Source organism: Poecilia latipinna, unplaced genomic scaffold (assembly GCF_001443285.1).
Source record: "Poecilia latipinna isolate Pla-1442-1.1 unplaced genomic scaffold, P_latipinna-1.0 Scaffold451, whole genome shotgun sequence".
In the NCBI taxonomy this organism is placed as follows: Eukaryota; Metazoa; Chordata; class Actinopteri; order Cyprinodontiformes; family Poeciliidae; genus Poecilia; species Poecilia latipinna.
Window position 1 is genome coordinate 279,258 of NW_015113067.1, and position 26,172 is coordinate 305,429.

Below are 26,172 nucleotides of genomic sequence, written 5' to 3' on the forward strand. Positions count from 1 at the left end.
AATGAATAAAATATTAAAATTATTGTTTTCTGATGAGTTATGATTTATTTCTACATTACAGACATAACTTTTTCATCCAAAGAGCCGTTTTTCTTCCAACCCAGCTAAATAAACATATTTTATTAAGTTTGTTAATTTTGAAAATGTAAAAAAACAAAACAAAAACATTTTCCAACCTGACAAGAAAATACCTAAAAACTATTCCTGGTCATTTTTCATGCTGTTGTGGAAATTAAATCTATTTATTCCCTGAAAATGACTAAAACCTGTATTTATTCAATATATTTAAAAACATGTTTTGCTGTAATTTTCAGCCAGTTAAGAACAATTTTCCTAATCAGTCCAGCTAAATAAAACTAATTTAGATCCATTAATGTCACCTGACCTGAAATGTATGTCATCACTTTTAAAGAACACATTTTTAGCAAAAACATCCATGAAATGTCAATTACAGTGAAAATAATGTAAAAAGAAAAAAGCAGTTTCCAACCAGGTGTCAAGCAAATTTTATCTAAAAATTATTTCTGGTATTTTAGTTTACATTCAAAAGTATTTTATTGATCTCAAAGGGAAATTAAATTCCATTCTAGTGTTTTATTGTGAAAATTCAATGGATTTATTCCCTGAAAAATGACTAAAATCTGCATTTATTCATAATATGTATGTTCAAAAACATAATTTATGTTTTTTCTTATTTTTAGTAATTTACTAAGAGCGGTTGTTGCCGTTATTGGAGGGAAAACACTCAGACACTGGAACTCCATAAATATATCCTGAGACATTTTAATGCAGAATCTGCTGTACATTTAATGGGTTTGTAAGGAATGACCATTCAGTTTCAGTTTGCTGCTGGGCAGAGCAGCTGGAGAGGAAAAGTGACGACCAGGCGTCGCTTTTACAAACATTCAGCTAACAGAGTTACATCCTCAGAGCCGGCAGCCTCAGATCTTCCCTGGAAACGTCCCGTCGTCTCTCTGCCCGTCCCATTTCTCAATCTGAAGGGTCAAAGTTCACAGGAAAACAATTAGAAGGATTTTCATCCACTGATATTTACTGACATTTCAGGCGAAATTCAGCACATCTGACCAAACCAGACAGACTGTCTTCAGGAATAAAATATTTTTATTTTTACAAAGTAAAGTTATTAGTGAAAGTGTTGAATCTATTTACCCAGGCCATGGGGCAGAGGGATTTGTAGACCCTCCTGTACCACTCACAGGGGGTGGTGTCTACTCCTTTAGCAGTCAGAGCTTTCTGGCAGCGGTGATAGTCTGGAATCAGAGAAAATGGGGGGGGGAAAATCCAAATTTACACATTTTAAAATCACCCTGACAGAAAATAAACCGACTTTAAAGCTGGACTTATTGCTCCGTCAGGTAAAACAGCCTGTTGTGCTGTGACCTTGAGGTGTATCCTTACCCAGGTAGTTGGACCAGCAGTTCCTCGTCTGGTTCTGGTTCGGGAATCGGGCATCAAAGGGAGCGGTTCGGTACTGGTCCAGTTTGGCCTTAATGTCCTCAGCCATCTTTAATAATAATCAATAAAACAATCAATATCAATGAAAACTGACTAACTGCTGTACCTTCATTTAGCCACCGGCAGTGACGTAGGCACTTTAAGTAGTAAAGGAAAAATTGCCTCGGATCTGTTTTATTGAATTGCCTCGGTTCTGTTCGTGAATGTTCGCACTGAAAGCCCGGTTCTGGTAACCCAGGGGATTATTTTCGAGGTGTCGCATGCGGCACCCTGAGCTGTGTTCACCAATGCGGCGCTGAGCTCCCGTTCCTCCTTTACGGAAAAAACACTAAACAACCGAAACCGGCTGGTTGCTTAGCCTCCATATATTGTGACTTAAACGACATTACTGCCCAACTCCTCCCGGGCGCAGAGGTTTTCCTCTCCGCTAAAGGAGCTTCTTTTCCGCATAACCAGGTTCGGCTTGTCGGTGTATTTTTATTCTTATTTTTTTTTTACTGTTGGCCTTCATTAAACATCGTTGTAAACAGCCTGGAGACTAAACAATGTTCAACACCGACAGCTAAGGTGGTTCCCCGCCTGAAACACACCCCAGCCCTTCGTTAGGAAGCCCGTTTAAACTCTTAGAGACGCAATGAAGGTGAAGATTACCTTTTTAGATGCAGCGAGAGCTCAGAGTCTTCACAGCGGACGGTTCGGGGCGCGTGCTTCCTCACTGACGGGCAAAGAGCGCGAAGCGCGTGCGCTCCGGTTCGGAGAAACGTATCCGTGCAGTCCTGTTATGATAATATGGCGGACTGCTCAGGTCACATTGAAATGACAAACTGAGCGAATCTGAAGTTTAGACTTCCTGTACGCAGGTCCGAGGACTGAGAGGAGATCCGGGAGAGCCTTAATCCCCTATCAAGGAGCAGGAGGAAGTTTTTATTGTTTAAATAACAGGAAAAAAATCAAGTGGAATGAAGCGGAAGTACATTCTCATACAATTAGTTACTTATTAAGAGAACTTAACAGTTGAGTTTTTAGGCAAAAACGTGTTTCGTTTGGCATTCACCCTACAGATATTCACTGTAATCAAAGGGGGAACAAACGCAGCTTCGCCGCTGACACGTCGTGCGGAAGTGCAGAAAATTGTGTTTTACTGGATCTTTATGACATTTTGCGCGTGGGCAGGGTGCGGCCTGAGTGTAATTACTGGTGTAATGTACACGCGCTCGTTGGGATGAGCAGACTGCCGGGATATTTTCCCAAATAAAGCAGAAAATAAAACTCTGGAGTAACGCCGCTGATACTGAACGTGTGATGTCTGTGTTGGTTGTGTGTTCTTCTCACTATAGCGACGGAGCGCTTCCACGTCTGTACGTCAGTCTCTGCGTGGTGACACACCCCTCTGCCGACACGTAAGCCGCGCAGGCGCTTTGTCTCCGGAACGAGGACTGGACTATGGACTGGACTATGGCTGTTGTGTCCTGTCTGGAAAGTTTCCCATATTAAGATGTGAACGACAGAGCTGCCTAGTTTCTTGCTCATTGCTGAACTGATATTTTGAAATATTTCACACTACCTGAATATTTACAGTTTAACAACTTTTGATGAAGTTAAGATGTCTCAACTGGTAGATGAGAGTCTCAGTTCTTAAAGATAAATTACAAAAACCAGATTTTCTGGGAGCAATTCAGAAATTCTCTGAAGTTTCATGTCTGAAGCTTATTATAGTTAGATGGGGCCATTATAGATAGAAAAGCAAGAATACATTTCTCCAAAAAGAAAAAGCTCAAATTTTGAAATTCATCTAAAATTTTCTAGAAATTTTATTTATTTTCTAATTTGAAAAATTAGGGGAAAAGTTGCTGGGAAAAAATCAGAAATTTTTAGAAGAATCTTAGAAAGATTGAGATAAAAAAAAAATATATTTTTAAGTAAACAATCTTTTTATTGCAGACAGGTCAATAAAGAAAACATCAGAAACTATTAAAAGCACACAAAAAAGGAAACATCCAATCATTTCTGAGCTGTAATGGAACCAGTTATTATAAAAAACAGCCTCTTGATGTCTTGTCTAGTTTTTGTTTCCTGTTTAAGTTTTTTCCCCTTAATTGCTGCAGTCCGGTCCGGTGGGATCATCGGTTCGGGAATTTCCTTTCCCAACTCATCCACAACCTGCTTGATATAAACAGGGTGGCAAAGCAGCTACACTACCCAGCAAAAAGATATTTAATACAGAAACATGAAGTATTTCTGTATTAATAATACATTTGTTTATTATTTGTAGCTCTTTCAAACTTTTTCTTTTTAAACACAAAGTCCAGGTTGCTCTGATAGCGACCTTTTATCTGATCTGGATTGTTGGTTCTGGAGTCTCTTCTTGTTAAAGAAACAAAAACACATTTCCACATTTCAAACTGAAGTCTTTATTTAAAAAAGTAATTTATTCAATCCAAACATTTTATCAAATAAAACATCAACTCCAAATGTTCAAAGCAAGAAAATCTACAACTAAGTGTTTCTGTTTTCACTCGTTCTGAGGAAAGCTTCTGAAACTAGACAGCAGATCTAATGAACCACAGTGTAATGTTCATAAATGATTAGTAAAGTTTTAGCTCTAGTCCTGCAGATCGTAAAACTTCCAGCATCTTGGATTCAACATAACATTTATGTCTAAACTGACAGCAAATTAACAGCATTTAAGTGTTTGCTAGTGTTGGTTTGGTTCTGGTCTGAATCAGAACCAGTCGCTCCGTTTCCTGCTGAGTCGCAACAAATTAAAGAGTTTAAAGGCTGACATGTTTCCTTTAAGGCCTCTGCGGTTAAAAGCAAAAAACGGCATATGCAAATTTTCATGCATAGAGTGAAAATCGTCCAGCTTCGATCGGATCTGGTTCAGTTAATACAGCGGGCGAGTTTCTGTACGCAGCAGCAGCTTTTCAACGGTTCTGATTGGACGCTGGCATTTGCCTGCGCATCAGGGACAGTATGGCTAGAAAATACATTAGGAAATCTCTAGAAAAAAACATCAAACTTCTAGATTAATCTCAGAAATTTTCTAGAAAAAAATGTGAAAATTTTAGCTTAAAAAGTAAAATTTTCTTTAAAAAAAAAAGTTTAATTTCAGAAATTTTGTAGAAAAAAGGTGGACATTTATGAGTTTCAAAAGTGAAAAATGTTTCACTTTTGAAACTCAGAAATTTCCAGGTTTTTTTCTACAGAATGTGATTTTCTCCAGGAAGGTTTTGACTATTCCAATTCACACATTTCCCACTTTTTCTAGAAAATTTCTAAGGTTAATCTCAAACTAATTTTTTTCTAGCATATTTTTAACTTTTCAAACTCTGAAATTTCCAAGTACTTTCTTCAAAATTTATGAAATGTAATAATTTTTTTTGTATCTCTAATTGCGTAATACGTCGTCATGGTAACGTCACCTTCACCTGTGCAGGTGTCAGGAAGAATCCAGTTAAAGTAAAGTAGGAAGGACTTTCTTTGGCTCGTGATAAAGTAAGAGCTTGGCTTTGTAGTGAGGAACAGTCGCAGCATGGCGGCCATGTTTCGCCAGTCGGCGGCCATGTTTCGCCAGTCGGCGGCCATGTTTCGCCAGTCGGCGGCCATGTTTCACTAGTTGCTCCTGAAGCGCAGTCGGTTGAACGCTTCCTGGACTTCATCGTCGCTGTGCTGCTGGCTGGTCCTGATGTGGCGGACGCTGCACAATGGGACGTCCTGCTTCAGCTTCCGCTTGGTGAGAACCACGGTGCCGCCCGCCTCGCCCGCCTCCGGCCCCGTCAGCAGGAAGTAGGCGGCGTGGCGACTGCTCTCCATCAGAGTGGCTGGAAAAGACGGGAGAACGGTTCCATAAAATGCTGCCAAACTTCCTCAGAGTATTTCGTCTGGATTTTAGGACAGACCAACAGGAAGTTCTAAAATGATTCTCAGAGTCCAAAATATTTTACAGCTACAATCTGAAAAGTGTGGAGTTTCTATTCAGTCGATCCGAGTCCCATATGCATAGAAAAAACACACAGATGTTTCCTGAGTTTCAAGTCAATTTTTTGACTTAAAACTTTCCATGTTTGTTTTTCTAGAAAATTTTTATCAGATATTTTTAGAGAATTTTTAACTTTTAAAACTCTAAAATCAAATCTATTTTTTATTACCTTTGGAAATTTTGACTTGAAACTCAGAAATTTCCCGTTTTTATCGTCATTAATCACATTTTTAAACTAAAAAATGTGATTAATGAGATTTTCATGACCTCTGTGTTGAATCTGCTCTGATCTAATCCATCCCATAATGTGGTTGGGTTTCCTGAGCTTAGCCCCGCCCCCAGCATGATGCTGCAGCGCCCGGCCGGTTTTACCTCTGAAGGCGACGATGCGCTCCACGCCGTGGCAGAACTCCAGCAGGGCGTCCGGGTAGAGCGGGTGCAGCATGTAGGAGCACGGGGAACCGCCAGACTCCTGTAGAGAGCAGAACCGGGCTGAGCGGCGGCTCCGGGCCGGACGCCGGCCGACAGGAGCAGAACCTACCGATGAGTTGGACCCGGACCGAATCAGGCCCCAGAACATGAAGACGGACAGCGAGTTGGTGGTGTGGACGACGTCGGGTCGGAGGGGGCCGGCGCCGGGCTGCAGCTGCTCCTCCCACAGCAGACCGCCGGTCCCTCCGTCCAAGATGGCGACCTGCAGGACAGAGGGGGGGGTCGACATGGGGGAGGAAGGTCTGAAGATGAAGATGACGATGATGATGATGGACTCACCTTAGTGGAGTTTCTGACATCATCATCTTCAACTTCAACCACAGGATCAAGAAGGTTATCTCTGTTGAAGTGACCGAAGGACGGAAAACTGGAGGAGGAGAGAGAGAAGCATCAGGACAGAGCTAGACAGCGATAGATATAGATATATAGACATAGACAGGCAGCCGGACCCCCCGGTGGAGCTGGTGTTGAATCTCCATCGTCGCTTCAAGGAAGGTCCGTCCACTAGCGCCACCTCTCTTCTAGACACAACCAGCAGGTCAGAGGAATCATCCCCGACTTTGGTCCTCAGCAAACGTCTGGCCTCCGACCTGCAAGTGGAGACATGAGACCCCAGAACACCTGATGCATGCTGGGTAACGCAGGCTGGCTCTTACTGGTAGATGGGCACCAGGCCCATTGTGTTGCTGGCCGTTTTCTCCAGGTGTTTGTCCCGCTTCAGATCCGGACCCAGACCCGGTTTGGCTCTGGCTGCGATCTCCCAGAGGGGCAGGCTGAACACGCCGGAGGCTGCGGGAACGAGCTCAGGTTAGCTTCACCCCAACCCTGCTGCTTCCAGGGACCAACGGCGACACTACGACACGCCGCAGCGACGTTTCTGAGCGAGAGCCAGAGAGAACGTAGCTCTTTGCTGCTAATGACTGAGAATCTGGGCCGGCATCATCATCATCTGCATAGAAACGAACTTTTCACCACCATATTGTTCCGTTTCTGGATGCTGAGCAACCAGAAGGATTTTTGCTCTTTTTCCTTGTGGCTACTTACGAAGCGTAACCGTGGCAACAAGATGTTGTTTTTACAGCTGGGAGCATCTGATTAGCATCAAACAGCACCTGAACTATGACCCTAAACTCATTTACAGATTGATATCAGAAATTTTTAAGTTAAAAAAAAATTTTATGTCAAATTTTTGATTTTTTAATTTTCTGCCTTTCAAAAGTAAACGAGGAGGATTAGCAGATGTAGCTAAAACAATCTGGTTCCATCCAGGACGTGTTAGCTGTTAGCATGTCGTCCTCAGTCAGAGGCTTCTTAAGTTGGCTGCATGACTGACTGCTACTGGAGATCCTTCCTGCTCACATCATCATCACCACAATGACTCTGAAGATATTTGAATGATATGAAATATGGTGACATTTAATTTGATGAATAAAGTTTTTTTGAATTTGAATTTAAAACTTTTAGAAAACTAGAGAATAACCTGAAGCTCCCGGTGAAACCCGCCTCTTCAGCCGTTTTTAAAAACAATTTATCACTTTTGAAATTTCTAGAAGGGCAACACAATAGTTTTACGGTTTTTATTATTTTTTCTTTTTAATGAAAATGTTTTCTGGGTTTCAGACTTTGTCAGTTTTAGTCACTACATTAACTCTGATCCGGGTCGGTCGGGATCTGAGCTACCGACCTCTCTGCAGCAGCAGGAAGTACGATCCATCTTTGGTTCGGTGCAGCAGGTGGCTCTGCGTGGCGCCGCCGCCGCCGATGAGGACCTCCGACCCGATCCGATCCCCCGTCTGCCCGGAGAGCAGCACCAGCTGCGTCTGCAGGTTTGGACAGGAAGCGGTTAAATCTGACGGGTCGGATCAGAACCGCCGCGACGCAGCAACCGGTCTACCTGTGTGCCATTCAGCAGGACCAGAACCACGTCGCGGACCCGATCCCCGTCCAGATCCGGGACACCGAGGACGGGCAGCGAGACGGACAGAACCGAGGGCCGAGGCTGCTGCCACATCACCACACCTGGAACCAGAACTGGGTCGTAACTAGTTACATTTACCAGAGTAACTTTAAAAAAATAAAATAAAAAAGTACTTTTAGGAATATTTTTATTGCGCTGTGCTTTTCACTTTTACTTGAATAATTTTATTATGAAGCATTTCTTCTCTTGAGTAAATTTCTGGATTTTCTTCCCACTGAATGAAAAACAAACGTGTTTTAACCTCCAGACAGACTCTCACCTGCAGTTTCTGCTAAAGTTTCATAAATTTTTAATTGAAAGAAACTGATCTGGATTTTTGCTTGATTTTGTTATTTTTGGCTATTTATATGAATTATTGTCCTTTTCATCCTTAAAATACCAAAATTTCCTCTTAATTTCATATTTTGGTTCAGCTGATGATGTCATTTTTAAATGATTGATCATTTGATCAGAACCTGCGTAGACGTTTTATTTTACTTGAACATGTTGAAGCATTTCTTCTCTTGAGATTAATTTTTCCACCTCTGCCTGAAGACAGTCAGGCTTCACGGCGTCGGGTCGGATTAATATTTCCAGTTTAACGTCGTATCGTTACAAAAATAAAGTAATAATTTTATGAGAACTCCTAAAGAAAAAAATACCAAAAATTAACCCTTTCATGAATGAATTAAGATCCTGTGTCAGGATTTTTTTCCCATTTTTTATTTTATTTTCTTAAGGCATAAAAAAAAGTTAGGGAAAAAAATTACATTTTTTTAATTTTATTTATTTATTTGATGAATTGTAATTTTTCCAAAAACAAAGTTATTTGAAAAATACATCAGTAGTATTGTTCTGTAGGGGTTTTCTGATGTCACCATATTTTTTTACCTGCAAGAAGGAGGGACCGGGTCGGCCATATTGGATTTAACAACAATCATTTCTTGCATTTGCAGCTGATGGCCAGTAGTTATAGTGTGTTTTATGATGCGTTAGTGTCCACTCCAGTGGTCTGTGTGCATTTATAACATAAAAATCCACAGGAAGCTCCAGAAATGGCTTTTAGACAGCTGTCCACTGAAGTGACCGCTGTGCATGAAAGGGTTAACAAGAGGGTTGTTGAGTTATACTTTGATATAACTTTTAGATAAGGAAATATTTCATCTTTTAACACATCAGCATCAAATTCTTATCAACATCAGGACTTTGAAAGGTCGACGCCTCATTAAAACGGCTTAAAAAATGAAAAATATTTAGATTTCGTCTTCAGTTTTAGTTTCATTACTGCTCTGACTGTGATGTCTCTTCAGTAAAATGACTTGCTTTTTAGTCCAGATAACGATTATTTGATTACTGCATTAATTGATTGTTATTCTAATAATCGATTAAATACGATTAATCTTTTAAGCCCCAATCCTGATTTCAGAAAATTAAATATCTACAGATAAAGGACGGTAAAGGTTTTCTTCCTAGTGTTTACACAAAGGCCTCAGGCTCCAACAGAGGAGACTTTTCGGTTCGATAGATAAACTGACCGGTGTGTTTGTTGACGGCGGTCAGGTTGTCAGAATGGGACAGCAGGCAGTGCCAGGATGGACACTGCAGGCCGCACTGGGCCCAGTCCAGCTCGCCGCCCAGCGGCCGCTCCCACAGCATCTCTCCTTTGGTCCCGTCCAGCGCCAGCAGGAACAGACACGGCGAAGTCAGGCCTGGAAGACAGACGCTGAGAATCAATCGGCCAAACTGAGCTGCAGTGAAACGCCGACCGAACGCGACTCCACCTTGGTCAGAACACGACGTGTTTGGGGAACTTTCTGGGCCTCTGATGACGATCAGGACGTCCATCACCTTGTCGCTGTTGGCGTGGTCCAGAGCCAGGAAGTCGTAGGTCACTGTGAGAGGAGAGACGGCGGTCAGCGTCTAGGGCTCAAACGATTAATCGATCACTGAATCGTCAACTAATTTAGTAATCGATTAATCTTTCAGTGGAGTAAAGGTCGTACGCTGAAACAGCAACACATTCAGATCAGTAAAGGAGCCAAAGCTGCACAAAAACATTTTGCATTTAAGATAAAAAAAAAACTTCTTTGTTCGAACCAGAAAATAATGTCTGAACTTCTCAGTTTTAGCTAAAAAGATCCTATTTTATCCAATTATCACTCAGTTAATCCATGAAATAATCCATGGCAGCCAGACGCTGCACTGAGGCTCAGCAGGAGGCCTGAGCTGCTCATGTTGATGCTTCGAGCTGCAGATGAATCTTCTGCTTCCAACCATCAAACCTTCATGAAAAACATATGATATAAAGTAGAGAAAACAGAATGTGGCCATTTTTAAATCTGATAAATTGATTAATTTTCTGGATAATTGATTGTCAGGATAATCAATTAATTGTTACTTCAATTAACCATCAGAATAGTCAATTGATGTTCAGAATAATCAATTAATCGTCAGAATAATCGATCATCAGATTAATTAATCTATAATAATTGATTAGCATATCAATAGCTCATACTCGTTAGGGTCTGCCTGCCTGCAGCGCCGCTACTCGCCTGCGTCGGAGAATCCTCGGCTCCAGTTGAGTTTGTACTGCGGCCGCTCAGGGCAGGGGATGATGAAGGAGAAGGCGAAGACTACGGTGAGGCAGAGGAAGAGGGAGAGGAAGAACACCGCCGTCCTCCAGTGGCTCATCCTGGAGAATCCCCCCTTGCACCTCTTCTTCTGCAGTTCTGCCGCCGCCGGAGCCGCCTCGGACCCGTCTCCTGCCGGCTTCAGAGGGGAGCCCTCGGTGGCCTGGTCTGCGGTCGCCATCGCCTTCACAGCATCACCGGCCTGCAGAGCTGAGACAGGAAGCGGCGTCAGAATGGAAAACCAGGAGGAAACGCTCAAACTTTTTAAAAACATGGTGGTGGCAGCATCATGTTAGGGGACGATGGATGTTAGAGGCTATTATGGGATGGATTAGGTCAAAGGTCAACAGCCTTTACGACCCTAACTTTCAGTTTAACTAAACCCGTTATTTTTGAACAGCAACAGCATCATGACTCTTTCAGATTATTTTTTATATACAAAAAAATGTACCCAGAAAAAAAAATAATATTCTTTTGTGAGAATGTTATAAATATATTACATTATTTTAAAGAAATAACAACTGCTAAAGCTAGCATTATTTACTTCTTATAGATTTCTTAAAGGAGCTGGTTCTGGTTCATAATCGAGAAAATTATGAACATCATCTTCACAGGACTGTCTTCATAGAGTATCTTCAGTCAGAGGCTTCTTTGGGTTTGCTGTAATACATACTGCTACTGGAGCTCCTTTCCAGCCCACAGCAATCAGTTAGAATGGCCTAGTTGAAGTCCAGACATAAATCTAATTGAGAACCTGTGGTGAGGATCACAAATGAGCCATTTTACAAAGATTTGGTGAAAATGTTTGTTTCGGTGAGGCTGAATACAAACCACAAATTATGCATTGTAAATATTGTCATTTTCCTTATTTTTTATCACACAGTTTGTTGTTTTAAAGAGACAGAGTCTGGAAAATGTTTGAGTGGTGCGAATAATTTCGACCTGGCCGGTCCGGTTCTCTTATCTGCATCAACCTTTGTGCTTCTGAGCCCATTCAGATGTGCCAGAACTGGTTCCAGAAACATCTGTGCCCAAAAACAAAACACCCAAGCAGAACCTATCATCCTCAACCGGAATAACACGCCCAGTTAGTCACAGTGGCCTCAGGTTATTTACTGCCAGTTACAGCAGGGACAGCTTCATAATAAGAAAATTAAACCCTCACTTGGACACAGACAACTCCCAACTCAAAGCTGTTTAAATAAAATTAAAGATTTAGTATTTACTGGGCATATAAGTTAGCGAAACTAGTTCAAAAACAGGTGAATGTACTTTGCTATCACAAGTCGTTCAGCAAATGCTAAACCCACACAGCAGCGAGATCGGTATCTTTGCTACAAATAAGTATTATTTCAGTTAAAACAATTTTAAAAAATTGGCATTAAAAGGAGAAATTTTTCTTACGTTAACTTTCAACCGATCTTCGTCGGTCACTGGTTCTGTCTGCAGCTGCCCAGATCTGCGCAAACTAATCAGAGATAAGCAGAACGTGAATGTCTATTTTTACCTTTCCTTTGTCTGACAGGTGTTACTATATGAAATATCTATACTTTCTACCAATAATAATAGAATAAAACAATTATAATACCGTTTTTCCACGACAATTTCATCTAAAATTAAACATAGCCTTTTTTAAAAAATCTATCGGAGTGTGACCGGCTGTAAATAGCTGCAACCTGGCAGTCTTAATTCAGGGATTAATAGTTTGCCGAGGCACTGGTGTTAGAGCATTGTGATTGGTTGATCTTAGATCTGTAGCGCCATAGAAGTTACGCGTCATTTCCGTAATTTTAAACGGAAACGGGTCAGTTCGCGACGTAAAGAAAAGCAGTTAGCGGTGATGGTTGGAAAAAAATACGGTTCAACCTGGTAAACAAATAGAAGAGCTGGTCCAGTTGTTCGGTTGTCGACGGAGTCACCGTAGACCATGTCCGCCCAGGCTCAGATGAGAGCCCTGCTCGACCAGCTGATGGGAACAGCCAGGGATGGTGAGTAGCTGTGGGAGCTAACGGAGCTAGCCAAGATGGAGGCTCTGCTGAGGCTGGCTTGTGTTGGCGAGTGGTGGACAGACCTGCTTGAATGGATGTACCACAGAGCGCTGCTTCTTAACACAGGAAAACTGCTTCCAGGCCTTAAAATGAGTTCTAAATTTAGCGCTTACTGTATCCATCCGCCGTGTTTAGTTTAAATTTACATAAATATGTGCATTTTATGCTGCCTAGAATGTGGGCTAAGTTAGCTCCAGCTCGTCTAGTGTTTATTGTGGAGTTAGGAAAGCTGCCGGCGCCATACTGCCACGCGCTGGACCATGTCCAACTAACCCACCGGATTACGCTTATAACGGAATAATTAACTCCTAACTACTGTTCTTAATTTTTAATACTTAGTTAAATTTCTGCCACACATTGGCTTTAAATGCTAATTTTACGTAGCTTCTGTGAAATTAAATTTGCTTTCAAAGTATTGGGCAAACATACGAGTTTTAATCGATGCAGTAGTTCATTAAATTAATATTATATATCATAACAATGACTCTGCGCTAACATCAGTTGATGACGTGTTTAAGGTGCCTTGCATAAGTATTGAAGTTTTTGACATTATGACCACAAACAACCAAATATTTCACTGGATAAACGGAAAGTAAAGAAAAAAAATCTCAAAGTGTGGCATGCATCTTTAATATGGTGCCTTTTAGATTGGGTATTGGGACCTAATTCCCATAAATTCTGAAGAGTCCACATGTTTGTAATTTAGCCTAACTGCAGATGTTCTGGTTCTGGCCTACAACCTGCAACTGGTAATAACTCTGGTTTGAAATGATAAAGAGTCAAATAATTGTTTAATGTAAATATAATTGTCCAAACTTTTTACCAAAACTCTGAAGCTTCAAAGTTCAGGAGAGTCACAAAAAAGCTTTTGTATTTTTAATTTTTTTTTTTTTTTACTTTTTTATTTTTTTTTCTGTTGAATAAACTAAACAGCCAATATTTAAATGAATTAAATAAAAGTTTCTGTTGAAGAAACTGAATGTTGAAATCACATGGGTCATAGATCATACATAGATGCACAATTAGCTAAATTTGGGGATGATTGTTGTTCAGAGCAAAAGGTCTGAGGTGTACATGTGTCTGTTTCTTCAGCCCAGTTTAATAAATGTGTCTGATTTTGCTTTGAATCGCTGAATGTTTGATCTTCTCTCCATCTAAACTAAAGTCAAAGGAAATTTTGTGCTTAATTAACAGAGATAATCTCTGGTTTGCACCTAAAAATTTCTTTCATGAAGAATTTAATTTGATGTTCAGATGGCCGACCTTGACCTGACTTGAACCTTGACTCTGGAACTGCAGTCAGGGGCCACATAAACTCAACTCAAGGGCCTCAGATGGCCCCTGTGCCACATTTTGTACACCCCTGGCTTAGATCAAATTAAAACTTGTGGTTATAAATTATAAATTTGAAAAGACTCAGTACTTTTGGAGGCACTGAAAGCATTTAATCATGTGACCATAGCTAATGTTAAATGATCAATCGTCCAGAATTTATTGCGATAAACGATAATATTGTTGTTTGAGACTATTTTCCAGTAATGTAATAATGCAAGAACACATTTTCAAACTCTAAATTTTAGCGAACATTTAACTCTGGAACTGGAACACATTTTGAATATCTAAAATAAAAAACAAAACAACAAATGAAATGAATTCAGCAAAATTATCCTTCAAAATAAGAGACCAAAACACCAGGCTGAAGACTTTTATCATCCAGGTTTTGGTAGAAAAACAATAAATGATGCAAATAGAAATGACTATGTTTGTCTTAGTTAATGGATCAATTTATCGACGTTTTCAGGTTTTTTTGTTGCGTTTTTTGTTTTTTGTGGCCTCTGAAGCGCTGGCGGTTCCATCTGTTCAGTCAGAGCGGGTCTGTGTGGTGTGCGTGTGTGATCACATTCATTTCTGATTCTTCCCATACATGTGTTGCATACAAACTGAACAATTGTGGCCCCTTTATTTTATTCATTAAGGTTCAGTGTATCATTGCCAGCCTACATCAATCTGCAAGGGAGTTGCAGAAAAGCCTCATGTTCATCGAGCCGTGAGTCACACATGATTTTTAAAGCTGTTATGATCAATATCCAAACAATTTCTCTGCCTTCTGCAGTTTATTGTAGCTTTTTACTTAAATAATCGTATAATTCCTCAGTGGCACATCAGTTATCTTCAGCTAACACGTCTAGTTGCGTTGTTTCCATACGAGCCGACTGGCTGCAACGCCTTTACACGGCAGATTACAGATTAGCAATCCACTCGTTTACAATCTGACTTGTGTATGACTCCCAACTTCTTACTGCAGGTTTGGGCCAGAAATCTGTTCCCATTTAAACTTTTCTGCAGCGGGTTTAAAATTCTGCAGCTGAGGTGTTGAAGATGCAGAAGGGTACAGTATGTGGTGCAGATCGCAGTGTGTATAACCGCATTTCTTTCCCTTGGATTCTTTTTTTAAGTGTTTTATTTTTATGAAAGGCTTGGCTGGAGATTTTTATCAAAGTGATTTTCATTTTTTGTGCATTAGTTCATTTTTTTCTGTCCAGGAAAGTATTAAAAACATAATTTATGCTTTTAGTTAGAAGTAAATCTCATTTCACTGCTACCAGCTGGAGATGCACCGATCCACGTTTTTTCTTTCAGTGCCGATATCTGAGGTTTAGTATCGATCTGACACAGCTGGATTTATTTAAACAGACATAAACATACTGAATTACAAATGACTAATTCTGTAGTTAAACATGTAAAAATAAAACAACTTTAATTTGTTCAGTCAGTGCAGTTAGGATTCAAACAGCCGAAAACAAAAGATTAAATATAAACAGCAACAAACTGTCAGAAAAGTTCAGACAGTTTGTTTAGGAGTTATTAATATAATGTAAAGTGAGTAGAAATAGACTGAATAGATTGGACTCATTGCCACTGATATTTTTCCGATATCGGCACCGATACAGATATTGATACTGGATCGGTGTGTCTGCTTCCAGCAGCAGTGTGGGCCTTTAACATGATTTATTGATTCTTTGGAAGGTAAGAACCAGACATACAGCAGTAAGATCTACATGTTTAACATCTATGTTTACTATGATTAACACAGAAACAGATATGAGTCCAGTTCCCTTAAAGGGAAGGTTTGTACCTGTGACAGCTGCAGCTAACGTTAGCGTAGCCTAACTCTTCCTCCTCTTCCTCACTCCTCTTCTCTTGTTTCAGGCGACGAGACGCGGCAGAGGGTCAAGTTCACCGACGAGCGAGTCTGCAAGAGTCACCTGCTCAACTGCTGCCCGCACGACATCCTGTCTGGAACGGTGGGTCACGCTCTCACGCCCCAAAATACGCCGGTAACCATGGCAACCGGTACCGGGCGACAAACCGGCCCTGAAGTTATCGCTATAAACGATAATATTTATGTTTTAATTGCATAATGGAAAACATTTTAAATGTCCAAAATAAATAAACAAACAAATAAAATGAATTGTGAAGTCTCTCCAAACTGAATATGTTTTGGTAGTAGCTGGTTGTTGCTAGGCAACCAAAGAGTTGGTTGATTCCACTTAGCTAGTAGTGAGAGGTTGAGCAGCTAGCTACTGAAGAGGAGGAAGAGTTAGGTACTGTAAACTAGCTGCAGCTTGTAAACTTCAAGTGGTTAATCTGATGCTGAGCTGTAAGAGCTGCTTAGTCGTTTTTCACACACTGTTAGCTAAACATGCTGCTGTGGTCAGTCTGTTTATTTAACGTTAGCCAAAATATTCCTCTTTGTAAATCTGAGATTACCACAGATTACCACGTACTCTGCAAAGTGAATATAAACAAACAAAAACAGAGTTTGATGTCTGCAGTGGCTGTTTTCTGTTCATGCTGTTGTTGAAAGCTAATTCTGTTTGACGTCTTAATTTTAGTCTAAAATGTTTCCACACTTTTGATTTGTTAATTTTGGCGCACATCTTCCACTAAAAGTACCGCTTAGCTTAGCATACACACATCGATGGCGCGGAAGCGTTTTGGTGAAACACAAACGATTCAGTACGCTGTGCTTTGGTGGGAGCAATTAAAGACTTTACAGAATATTTAACGAAGCTTCGAAGCAGATAATTTGGCTTGAGGATTTTTGGTCACCAGCTGTGTTTCCATTCACCAAAGAATTCACAATTAGGCTTTTTGAAAATAAATTAGCTTAATGGAAACATGAGAATTTTGAGTTGGGTTTGTTTTGTCTGTGTCAAAATTAGTCTATTTTTTAAAACTGCAATGGAAATGCTCTTTGTTTGGGGTCACACAAGTCATGTGATCATCAACAAGACATTACTACTGCCAGAAACCACGAAGAAGACGACAGGAAGTAGCTTTAGGATGAGAATTATTTTTTTTTTTTATGACTTTATGTGAACAAATGTATTCACATGACTTTAGTTGCATTTCTTATTTACTGGAAACACCATAATTGCGAAATAGTTTTTTTGACATTGGTGGAATATCAACAGATATTCACTGGGCACGTTTGTAATGGAAACATTTCAGCCCTAATTGATTATGTAAAATCCATGAAAGTTTGTCTTTTTCTGGATAGAAAGAGGGAAATTACACTGAATACTTATTAAAACCTGCATCTTAAACCATTTTGTACATATTCAGATGCATAAACGAGTTTATTTGATTTCACTTGTGTTGAATAATTTCTGTTGTTTTGCAGCGTATGGATCTGGGCGAATGCACAAAGATCCACGACCTGGCGCTGCGAGCCGACTACGAAATCGCCTCCAAGGAGAGAGATCTGTTCTTCGAGCTTGATGCAAGTGACGACCTTCAGAAAATGATGATTGGTTATTGATAATCAGACTTAATGATCAGATAAATGTTTGTTTCCCCCTGAAGGCCGTGGATCACCTGGAGACGTTCATCGCCGACTGCGACCGGCGGACAGAGTTAGCCAAGAAACGGCTGGCTGAGACGCAGGAGGAGATCAGCGCAGAAGTGGCTGCAAAGGTGGAGCTTCACTCACCTCTGTGTGTGTGTGTGTGTGTGTGTGTGTGTGTGTGTGTGTGTGTGTGTGTGTGTGTGTGTGTGTGTGTGTGTGTGTGTGTGTTGGCTACGCAGCTAAACCCATCATGCCTTGCTGCGTTTCAGGCTGAGAAGGTCCATGAGCTGAACGAGGAGATCGGGAAGCTGCTGGCGAAGGCGGAGCAGCTCGGCGCCGAGGGCAACGTGGACGAAGCCCAGAAGGTTCTGCAGGAGGTGGAGAAGGTCCGCACCAGGAAAAAGGATGCCGAGGTGAGTCAGGAGAACCGCCAGGAACAGGAAGTGCTTCCTCTTCTTAAAAGTAACACTGTGGGGTTTCTTTTGCCCTCATCTTCGTCTGGTAGGAGGAATACAGAAACTCCATGCCAGCCTCCAGCTTCCAACAACAGAAACTCCGCGTCTGTGAGGTTTGCTCCGCCTACTTGGGTCTCCATGACAACGACCGCCGCCTGGCCGACCATTTTGGTGGGAAGCTTCACCTGGGCTTCATCCAGATCAGGGAGAAACTGGACCAACTAAAGGTATGTGCTGAGCTTCCCCTTTAAAAACGGTTTTTAAAGGTGAGCTAGTATGCAAAATTCACATTTTACACGTTTTTTAATTTGATTTAAGTTTCTACTGGTTCTAAACAAAAAACAAAACAAAAAAAGACCATAAGCTATTAAAAAAAAACACCCAGCCGTTATTTTGCAAAAAGTTCACTTTCTTTTAGTGTTGGGAAAATTAATTGTTTCAAAAACTTTTGGAATGTAATGTCACAAAAGGTTGCTGGGTAACTCCCTGTTACCTAGCAACCCCAGCGGAACTCTGTCCATTACCTAGCAACCCAAGCAAAGTTCCATCAGGTTTGGTCAGCTGGTTTCTCTCATTGCACATCTATTTTGCAGCCATTTTCATGCGAGTGTAATTGTTGAGTTGGGTTGATGGCCAGTAGCAGCTTATTTGGATTTAAAGTGACAAGAAGCCTTAAAACGGCTCATTCTGAAAGAAAATCTAATTATTTAAGAATAATTTTGACTGAACTTGGAGTGAATATGAAGATTAGAAGTGTTCCTTCAAATAGATTTTCTTTCTCTTTAAATATTTTTTGTTTTTTACCAGAAAACAGTGGTTGAGAAGCAGGAGAAAAGGAACCAGGAGCGCCTAAAGAGGAGAGAGGAGAGAGAAAAAGAGGAACGGATGCGGAAAAGGTAAGAATGGAAACGTTGGGCGTTCAGTGGTCATGGTGCCCTGTGGTAACTTTACCCTGTTTGTTTCTCAGGACTCGGTCACGCAGCAGAGAGCATAGAAGGTGAGCTTACTGGACGATCCTGAGGTTTTATTTCATGAAAAGCTTTAGGGTAAGTTCTGGATTTGAAGCGATTTGTTGTGTTTATTTATTGTTTTTTTTTTTCCAGGTCCCGTTCACGTGACCGCAGACGGAGGCGCTCACGCTCCTCGTCCCGGGACCGGCGCCGCTCGCGCTCACGCTCCAGGGACAGGAAGCGGCGGCACCGCAGCAGATCCCGCTCCCGCAGCCGAGGGCATCGCCACAGCCACGAGCAGAGCTCCAGACACAAGTAGGGCTGCAGGGCGGCGGCGGTGGGGGCGGCCCCGCAGGGGGGCGGCCCTGCATGGGGGCGCTACATATGTGGCTTTCTTTGTTCTTTCTGTTTTTCTTTCCATCTTACTTTCTGCCTTTGTCTTTTTCTTTATCTTTCTATCTTGCTTTCTTTGTCATCTTATTCTTTGTTTTGCTTTCTGTTTTGCTTTCTTTCTATCCTTTCTTTGTGTTGTTGTCCTTTTCTTTCTTTCTGTCTTTCTCAGTGAATGACTGCAGATGTAAATGTTTGTTTCTGACGTGATTTTATCAGATTTACCTGTCAGCTTATCGACCGTCTGATTGGCCGTTTCTCTCAGGTCGTCCAGGGACCGCGAGCGTTCGTCTCGAGACCGCTCCCGGGACCGAGACAAGCGGGACAGCATGAACGGCCGGTCGGACTCCCGCCGGGGGGAGGAGCGAGACGCTGGGGGAGATTTCTGAAGACCAAACGGCGGCGCCTCATTGCCTCCCGTCTCTCCACTCTGTCCGTTTTTATTAAACGTAGTCGTTGCCTTCCTGCGTCTCATCGTCTCCATATTTGGTCATGCAGTCACCGCTAGCTAAACCATGACATGACTTCGGTTTCATCAGACCAGGTGGCTGCAAACGTATTAAATTAGCAACAAAAAAAATCATTAAATGCAACTGATTTTACTCCTTTTTTTTTCTGATGTTTTTTTGATAAAGGTCTGTAAATATGTTAGTGTGGAAGGCCCGCCCTGTTTGTCCCTCGGAGGCTTCCTTCCTGCTGTCACATGCTTTTCTTGAATGTCTCCCAGTTTAAAGCGTTTCTAATTCAAACCCAAACCGTTTTTAAACTTGTAGTCTTGTTCCATCTCCACTTTAAAAAAAACATGAAAAAATCTTTTTATTTTCTGATTCTGGAACTAAAAAAAAAAATAAAAGTAGTGAGTTCGACCCGGTTCTGTTCAGTTCTGGTGAGAGTTTTCTGTTAGTTTCACTGTTTCTCTTTAATTTAACAGCATCTACTGTTGGCATGGAAACGATCCGACAGTCATCGATCATTACGGCCCGTTTAGAGTAGAGAACAGATTGAATGGATGCTTTGCTCCCCTGATTTGTTCAGTTTGGCTGAAATTTTTTCTTTAAAGTCACAATAAAAATAAAAAAAACACTTTTATTGTCTCGTTTTTGTTTCATTTGGATTTTCAGCTAAATAAGTGAAACCAAGACCAGAAGGAGCTTAAATATTTATTTTGCACTGCAGAGAAAACGTCTTCATCCATAGAAACTGGTGGATGCCTTAAATGAGCAGAATAAAAGTCACTTTAACTGCCTGAGTCGGATCAGAACCAGCCGAGCGTCTTCACACTGCAGCTCACAGTGTGCTGCTCTCCAGCTTCAGATCCACTTTCTGCTTCTGCTTCTCCATGACGGCCTCCAGCTCCGTGGCCCGCTTGGCGTCCTGCACAGAAAACAACCAAGTTGGAGGCGGTTTGGACCTGGAGCGACCCGGTTAGCAGAACCAAGCGGTACCGGCGGGATGGAAAGGCTTCAGAATCGTCCGCCAACAATCAAAGGTTTAGATTTTAAAAAAAATCTAAAAACAGATTTTTGTTTTTTCAACAAAAAAAGTTTGTAAATTTGAAAATGGTGAAAAAAGTCACAATTTGGAAACTTTTTTATTCCAGACAAGCAATAAGGAGCCATTTGCAAAATTAGTCAAAAATTAACAGCAAAGTATTTATTTAGCCTGAGAAAAAAACAACACATTTTTAAAAGTCATACTTTCACCATAAATGAAGATTCAAACTAAATGTTTAGCTTTAAAGTAAATATTTTAATTTCTGAGCTAAACATTTAGCTTGGAGCTAAATAATTAGCAATATGTGGCTTGAAATTACTTAAATTGTGGGCTAGCAATTCAGATTGCTAACTAAGCATTAGTTAGCTACATATTAGTTTGGAGCTAAAGGCTTAGCTCGCTAACTAAATATTTAGCTTTAAGCTAACTGGAACGTGGGAATTTCTAAATTTCAGAAGTTTTAATTGCTTTTCATTTGGAAGAAGTCAGTTTTTCTTGAAAATGTTTGACTTTCCAAGGTTTTCTATAAATTTTCTCGAAATGTAAATTTTTTTTATTTATTTTAGAAGAAATTTTCGTATTAGGGACGTCGGACCATCACGCTGCTGTGCTGCTGTTTTCAATATTATTCTGAAATGGGAATATTTACAAGGTTAGAAGAACGTCGGTCACGTGACCGAGGTTTTTATTACGTGCCTCGGTAAAGTCCGACGTGTTTGATGCTTTAATGTTTTCTGAACAGGTCGGTGTTGAAGGTAGATAAATGAATTATGAAGTGTGGTTTTACCTCCAGCAGTGCTTTCTGCACAGTGAGCTGGCTGTAGACCCGGACTCCTTCATCCGGCAGCACGGCGCGCAGTTCCTCCTTATTCAGCGAGAAAAGCTGCGCTCCCGTCAGCACGCTGAGGCACTGGACCGTCCTGACACACACACACACACACACACACACACACACACACACACACACACACACACACAGGTGAGACCCGCAGGTTGCCGGAGCAGCGTGGGAACCAGGCGGCGGTCACTCACGGGTCGCTGAAGCCCTTCCCCCGCAGCCACTCGGCCACCTCCTCCGGGGGAGAGTGGTAGTCCAGCGGGACGGAGGTTTCTGCGGACCGGTGGATGACCAGCGGTTTGTTCAGGCTGGCCTTTCCGTTGGTCAGCCTCTGGAGCAGCTCGTCGTTCACCAGCATCACTTCATGTTCACACACAAATAATCAATAAACCAGCCTGAACGCATCGATTTCCATCACAAGACAGAAGAAATCACAGAAAACAGCCATGGAGAATAAAATGGCAAAAGTTTTTATGACAAGTATAGGAAAATAATGTAACTTAATGGAAAATTTAATTTGTTATTCCCTTTTCAATATTAAAAACAACACATTTAAATATAAAATCCACGATGGCATGTTAGGGGCCACGGTAGACAGAAAAACGGAGCAAATTTACACCAAAATATCTAAAAAAAAAAAAAACCTCAGAAATTTCTGTTTGAAAAGTTTTAAATGTGCTAGAATAAAGGAGGTTTTTAGAGTAATGTCAGAAAATTTTGAGAAACAAAACGTGGAAATTTCTGAGTTCAAAAAGTCAAAAATGTACTAGAAAAAGTTGAAGTTTGTACAAATTTTCTAAGAAAAATTTAGAAATTTCTGATTTCCGATGGTCAAAAATTTTCTTGAAAAAATTCAGAAATCTTTCCAGAAAAAAAATCTAAATGTTTCAACTTTTTTAGGTTTTTCCTCCCGAAAATGTCATATTAATCTCAAAGTTGATCTATTTTTGGCAGAAATGTATTCCTCTTTTTCCCTTCTAACACCTCGTCGTAGATATTTTATATTCCAAGACAAACAATATTTTTGTAGTTTTGATTACTGAGGAAAAAGCGAAGCACTAAACATGCAAAGACCATTTGTTTACACTTTGTATATTTACTTAAACATCGTTTCTGGGCCAAAAATCAGCAACGAGCCCTTCAGGGAAACGTGTTGAATATTTCAGAAACAAAGCAGAAAGAGATTCTCACCTTTATCGGTTTCGTCTGCCACCGGGCCGAGCGGGCTGTAGGTGGGCGAGCTGCGGGGCCGCTGCGGTGAGTGGGACGGGGTCAGCATCAGGGTCGGCGGGCTCGGCGGGACCGGACTGGCCGACTTCATGAGCGGAGCCGGAGGAGGAAGCTGCAACGACGGGGAGGTAAACAAAGCTGCAGCTCGCTGTGTGTGTGTGTGTGTGTGTGTGTGTGTGTGTGTGTGTGTGTGTGTGTGTGTGTGTGTGTGTGTGTGTGTGTGTCTTACGCTGGGAGGCCTGCTGCTTGTGGGACTCTCTATGTGATCCACCGGTTCCAGGACGGTGAAGGGCACGAAGCCCGACTGGCCGAACCGATTACGACACTTCCACCAGCGCTTGGATGACTCGAGCACCTGATTAAAGACGGAAATGATCAGGGAAAACCGGTAAAACACGTCATAAATATTAGAAGTGTACAAAAGAAAAATCGGAAATAAATAAATCATATGCGTTGTCAACAGAAGTGACCCAGCGACGATGATAGACGCTACTAAGCTAGCAAGCTAGCTAGCCAGTTATTTAGCTATTAATTTAAAATGTAAAAAATGTATTTATAGTTTTCAGAGATTATTTTTTAGATTAATTTTAGAAATGTCCTAGTTTTTCTACAATATTGCAGATGGTAATGTAATTTTGCAGAGTTTTATAAGTCGAAAATCTGCTATCTACAGAACCTGAACTAAGCCTCTAGCTAGCTCTAGCTAATATATTATATAACATTTTTTTGCTCTGTGAATTCACACATTCATCAAGCAAACGCCTTTTATTATATTAAAAGTTTTACATTTTATGAAAAATAACCGTTTGTTTATGGCAGTGGCATTATTAGGCTGTCATATTGAAACTTATGTTTAAGATAAAAACTGCTTATGTTTTGTTTTGAATGTACTCTGGAAGCACGTTGGTGCCAATATATCGTCATTTTTTAAAAACATATCAGTATCATATCATATCAGCCCCATAAACAAAACAGGGCAACCGATATTTATTTGTATCTGTTTGTGTTTTTTTCCAAAGGTGTCCGCAGTGAAATATATATATTGTTGGTAAATATCAGTTATTGAGTTAAAAGACATAACTTTGAATTTTAAAAAAAGAAAATAAAAAATGAATTAATGAGAAATCTTTCAATCCGCTCAACCTCCTACTAACAGCTTGATTAATAATTTTTGGGTTGATTTTATGTGGGTTTCTGTAGGCTGACCTCCAGAGTCTCCCCTTGCTGCACTGACAGCTCGCTGTTGTTCCTGGCGATGAAGTCGTAGCTGCACATGTAGAGGCGCTCGGCCTCGGCCGGCGGTCCGTCCCTGAAAGCAGCACAGGCAGCCATGAGGTTCCCCTGCAGCCAGAGAGCCACACGGCGCCGGACAGGACTTACTCTTTGCTGTAGATTCTGATTTCTGGAGGAGCTGGATGCTACTCCTGCTGCTGCAGGTAAACAGGAAATGATGTCATGAGTTCATCAGTGGGTTTTAAATTACAAAACACAAAGCCAAAGTAAAACAAAACATTGTTTTCTTAATTTTTGTCACAAATGAAAAGCTGAAAAAGCATTTTCTGCATTCATATTTAGCACCTCGTTTACTTTGATACCTTAAGTAAAATCCGGTTCTACTGATAACCGTCAGGCGCCATGTCATTAGTAAATAAAGTCCAGCTGCTTGTGATTTAATCTGAGTCCAACTGAGGCTTATGGCAACAATTTGACCGTAAAATTATTTCTGTAGAGTGAAATCTGTATCGGCAGCTTAGTTAAATATTTAGCTTCAAGCTAAATCTGAAGCCCAAGAATAACATGAAGCTAAATGTTTAGCTTCAAATTAAACATCTAGTTCGTAAATACTAAATACAGCTGGTTCAGGTGGTTTGACCTTTGAACCCTCAGAGTCAGAGCAGCGTTCAGGTGCAGCAGCGCCGCCACCGGCGCCTCGGTGAACCAGGTGAGCTGAGCCAGGCTCAGGTATTCCGTACCTCCTGTTTTACTCGGTGGGCCTCATGTTTATGCTGTGACTCGACCGGATCCTCCCAAACCTGCCCGTCCGCCCGCACCGCTTCCGGCTTCCAGCCGCTCAGGAACACCGGGTTGTACGGAGCCACAGGTCCTCTGAGCTGAGCGCTGGGAGGGAACACTGCGTTACTGACTGCTGTCGTCACCTGAGCTCAGGTGTGTTCAGTATTAACTTACTGGTTCTGCTTTTGGTTTCAGGAATTATAAATAGAAACAGCAGGAATAGCAGCAAGTGTAAAAAAACAATGCAACTATTTTACAGCAATAATTTGGGTTATTAACCTGTAACAAGACATAATATTATCATATTTTATTCATTTACTTATAAATGCCACAGTTTGAAACAAAATATTTCATTAGCAAGCAAAATATTTAACTTGTTGATCTAAACATTTAGCTAGCAAAGTAAACGTTTAGTTCCATAAATATTTAGAGGGCAAGCAAACGAAATATTAAGCTCTGAGCTAAATATTTATAGACATATTTTGAGCTAATTATTTAATTCTAAATATTTATATAGTTATAAATATTTATAATATTAATTGTACATATTAATATAAATTATAAATGTATATTTAAAAAAATTATAAATATTAATATTATCTAGCTTGGAGCTAGCTAAATATTTAGTTTACAAACCAAATATTTAGCAAGACGTATTTGCAAAACATTTATTTAGCAAGTTGAATATTTAGTTTACTGACTAAATTTCTAGCTTAGACACTAAAATCTTAAATAACTAACTAGTTAGCTCCAAGCTAAACATTTAGCTCTAAACTATCTAAATATGTAGTTTACAAATCAAACTTTAGTAATAGTTACATTACTAAAGTTTTAGGTAGCAAACAAAATATTTAGCTAAATATTTAAATTGAAGCTAAATATTTAGCTTGCTAACAAAATATTTAGTTTTCTCAGTAAGTATTTAGTCTCAAGCTTTCTGTCTTACAGTATTAACGATCTTGTGTCAAATAAAAGGCTGAACTGGACTGATAGATCTTCTGCAGCTGATCTGTTGCTACTGACCGATGGAGCGTCCAGTTGGGACCCAGAGCCGTCCAGAGCGCCGCCTCGTCCTCGTTCAGCGTGTCCTGCAGCAGCGACACGGCCGAGCTGGTCATGGCCGGGCTGGACACCGACGCTCCGAACGCCGGACCGCCCGTCGTTTTCACCATCTGAGGACAAGAACCAACCAGGACCAGCGAAACTATTAGTTAAACATCCAGCAGCCAATCAGAGGCAGACTCTGGCTGAAAACAGGAAGTAGAAAAACTCAACAGGTCTAGATTTTTTCTGCTGAGTAAAACCTGCTAATCTGAGCTTCCAACCAGAACCGGGTCGGTTCAGGAACCGGACCAGAACCCGGCTGCT

The 26,172-nt window shown here is 41.0% G+C and overlaps 4 protein-coding genes across 5 annotated transcripts in view; 1 reads left to right on the forward strand and 3 right to left on the reverse strand.

The window, feature by feature from the left end:
- Window positions 1-759: 759 nt before the first annotated feature.
- Window positions 760-2,349, reverse strand: cox6b1 (cytochrome c oxidase subunit 6B1). The gene is made up of 4 exons (XM_015038783.1): window positions 2,128-2,349; window positions 1,420-1,525; window positions 1,171-1,271; window positions 760-995 (listed from the first exon to the last, which is right to left on the reverse strand). Exons 2-4 carry the CDS (start codon window positions 1,523-1,525, stop codon window positions 942-944), a joined length of 261 nt encoding a protein of 86 aa, XP_014894269.1. The 5' UTR covers window positions 2,128-2,349; the 3' UTR covers window positions 760-941.
- Window positions 2,350-4,850: 2,501 nt separating this feature from the next.
- fam234a (family with sequence similarity 234 member A) lies at window positions 4,851-12,020 on the reverse strand. Of its 2 annotated transcripts, none has more exons than XM_015038780.1 (12): window positions 11,939-12,020; window positions 10,457-10,744; window positions 9,686-9,796; window positions 9,440-9,613; window positions 7,842-7,966; window positions 7,632-7,767; window positions 6,604-6,736; window positions 6,397-6,537; window positions 6,227-6,314; window positions 5,997-6,149; window positions 5,828-5,927; window positions 4,851-5,297 (listed from the first exon to the last, which is right to left on the reverse strand). In XM_015038780.1, exons 2-12 carry the CDS (start codon window positions 10,713-10,715, stop codon window positions 5,089-5,091), a joined length of 1,629 nt encoding a protein of 542 aa, XP_014894266.1. In that variant the 5' UTR covers window positions 10,716-10,744; window positions 11,939-12,020; the 3' UTR covers window positions 4,851-5,088. The 2 variants fall into 2 exon arrangements, with proteins under 2 accessions (XP_014894266.1, XP_014894265.1); XM_015038779.1 differs by lacking the exon at window positions 11,939-12,020 and adding an exon at window positions 11,596-11,681 and having other exon boundaries at window positions 5,828-5,929; window positions 5,996-6,149.
- Window positions 12,021-12,316: 296 nt separating this feature from the next.
- luc7l (LUC7-like (S. cerevisiae)) lies at window positions 12,317-20,061 on the forward strand. The gene is made up of 10 exons (XM_015038781.1): window positions 12,317-12,522; window positions 15,793-15,887; window positions 17,270-17,368; window positions 17,452-17,562; window positions 17,704-17,847; window positions 17,940-18,116; window positions 18,697-18,785; window positions 18,857-18,886; window positions 18,993-19,154; window positions 19,495-20,061. The coding sequence occupies exons 1-10, from the start codon at window positions 12,462-12,464 to the stop codon at window positions 19,616-19,618; spliced, it is 1,092 nt and encodes a 363-aa protein (XP_014894267.1). The 5' UTR covers window positions 12,317-12,461; the 3' UTR covers window positions 19,619-20,061.
- Window positions 20,062-20,375: 314 nt separating this feature from the next.
- eps8l1b (EPS8 signaling adaptor L1b) overlaps window positions 20,376-26,172 on the reverse strand; it is a 22,432-nt gene continuing 16,635 nt past the window's right edge. The window contains 8 exon segments of the mRNA XM_015038775.1: window positions 20,376-20,603; window positions 21,511-21,643; window positions 21,756-21,921; window positions 22,753-22,903; window positions 23,021-23,146; window positions 23,998-24,100; window positions 24,172-24,221; window positions 24,765-24,909. Of these exon segments, the coding sequence (XP_014894261.1) occupies window positions 20,517-20,603; window positions 21,511-21,643; window positions 21,756-21,921; window positions 22,753-22,903; window positions 23,021-23,146; window positions 23,998-24,100; window positions 24,172-24,221; window positions 24,765-24,909 (961 nt within the window). The 3' untranslated portion in view covers window positions 20,376-20,516.

What these genes read in the sequence shown, in the direction of transcription:
- cox6b1 (XM_015038783.1), bottom strand. Translation starts at nt 1,525, where the DNA reads ATGGCTGAGGACATTAAGGCCAAACTGGACCAGTACCGAACCGCTCCC. An exon ending in CTGCTGGTCCAACTACCTGG is followed by an intron (nt 1,272 to 1,419) that starts GTAAGGATACAC and finishes CTCTGATTCCAG; the next exon opens with ACTATCACCGCTGCCAGAAA. An exon ending in CCCTCTGCCCCATGGCCTGG is followed by an intron (nt 996 to 1,170) that starts GTAAATAGATTC and finishes TTGACCCTTCAG; the next exon opens with ATTGAGAAATGGGACGGGCA.
- fam234a (XM_015038779.1), bottom strand. Translation starts at nt 10,715, where the DNA reads ATGGCGACCGCAGACCAGGCCACCGAGGGCTCCCCTCTGAAGCCGGCA. An exon ending in ATGTCAGAAACTCCACTAAG is followed by an intron (nt 6,150 to 6,226) that starts GTGAGTCCATCA and finishes TCTGTCCTGCAG; the next exon opens with GTCGCCATCTTGGACGGAGG. An exon ending in GCGCATCGTCGCCTTCAGAG is followed by an intron (nt 5,298 to 5,827) that starts GTAAAACCGGCC and finishes CGTCTTTTCCAG; the next exon opens with CCACTCTGATGGAGAGCAGT.
- luc7l (XM_015038781.1), top strand. Translation starts at nt 12,462, where the DNA reads ATGTCCGCCCAGGCTCAGATGAGAGCCCTGCTCGACCAGCTGATGGGA. An exon ending in ACGACATCCTGTCTGGAACG is followed by an intron (nt 15,888 to 17,269) that starts GTGGGTCACGCT and finishes GTTGTTTTGCAG; the next exon opens with CGTATGGATCTGGGCGAATG. An exon ending in ATCTGTTCTTCGAGCTTGAT is followed by an intron (nt 17,369 to 17,451) that starts GCAAGTGACGAC and finishes TTCCCCCTGAAG; the next exon opens with GCCGTGGATCACCTGGAGAC.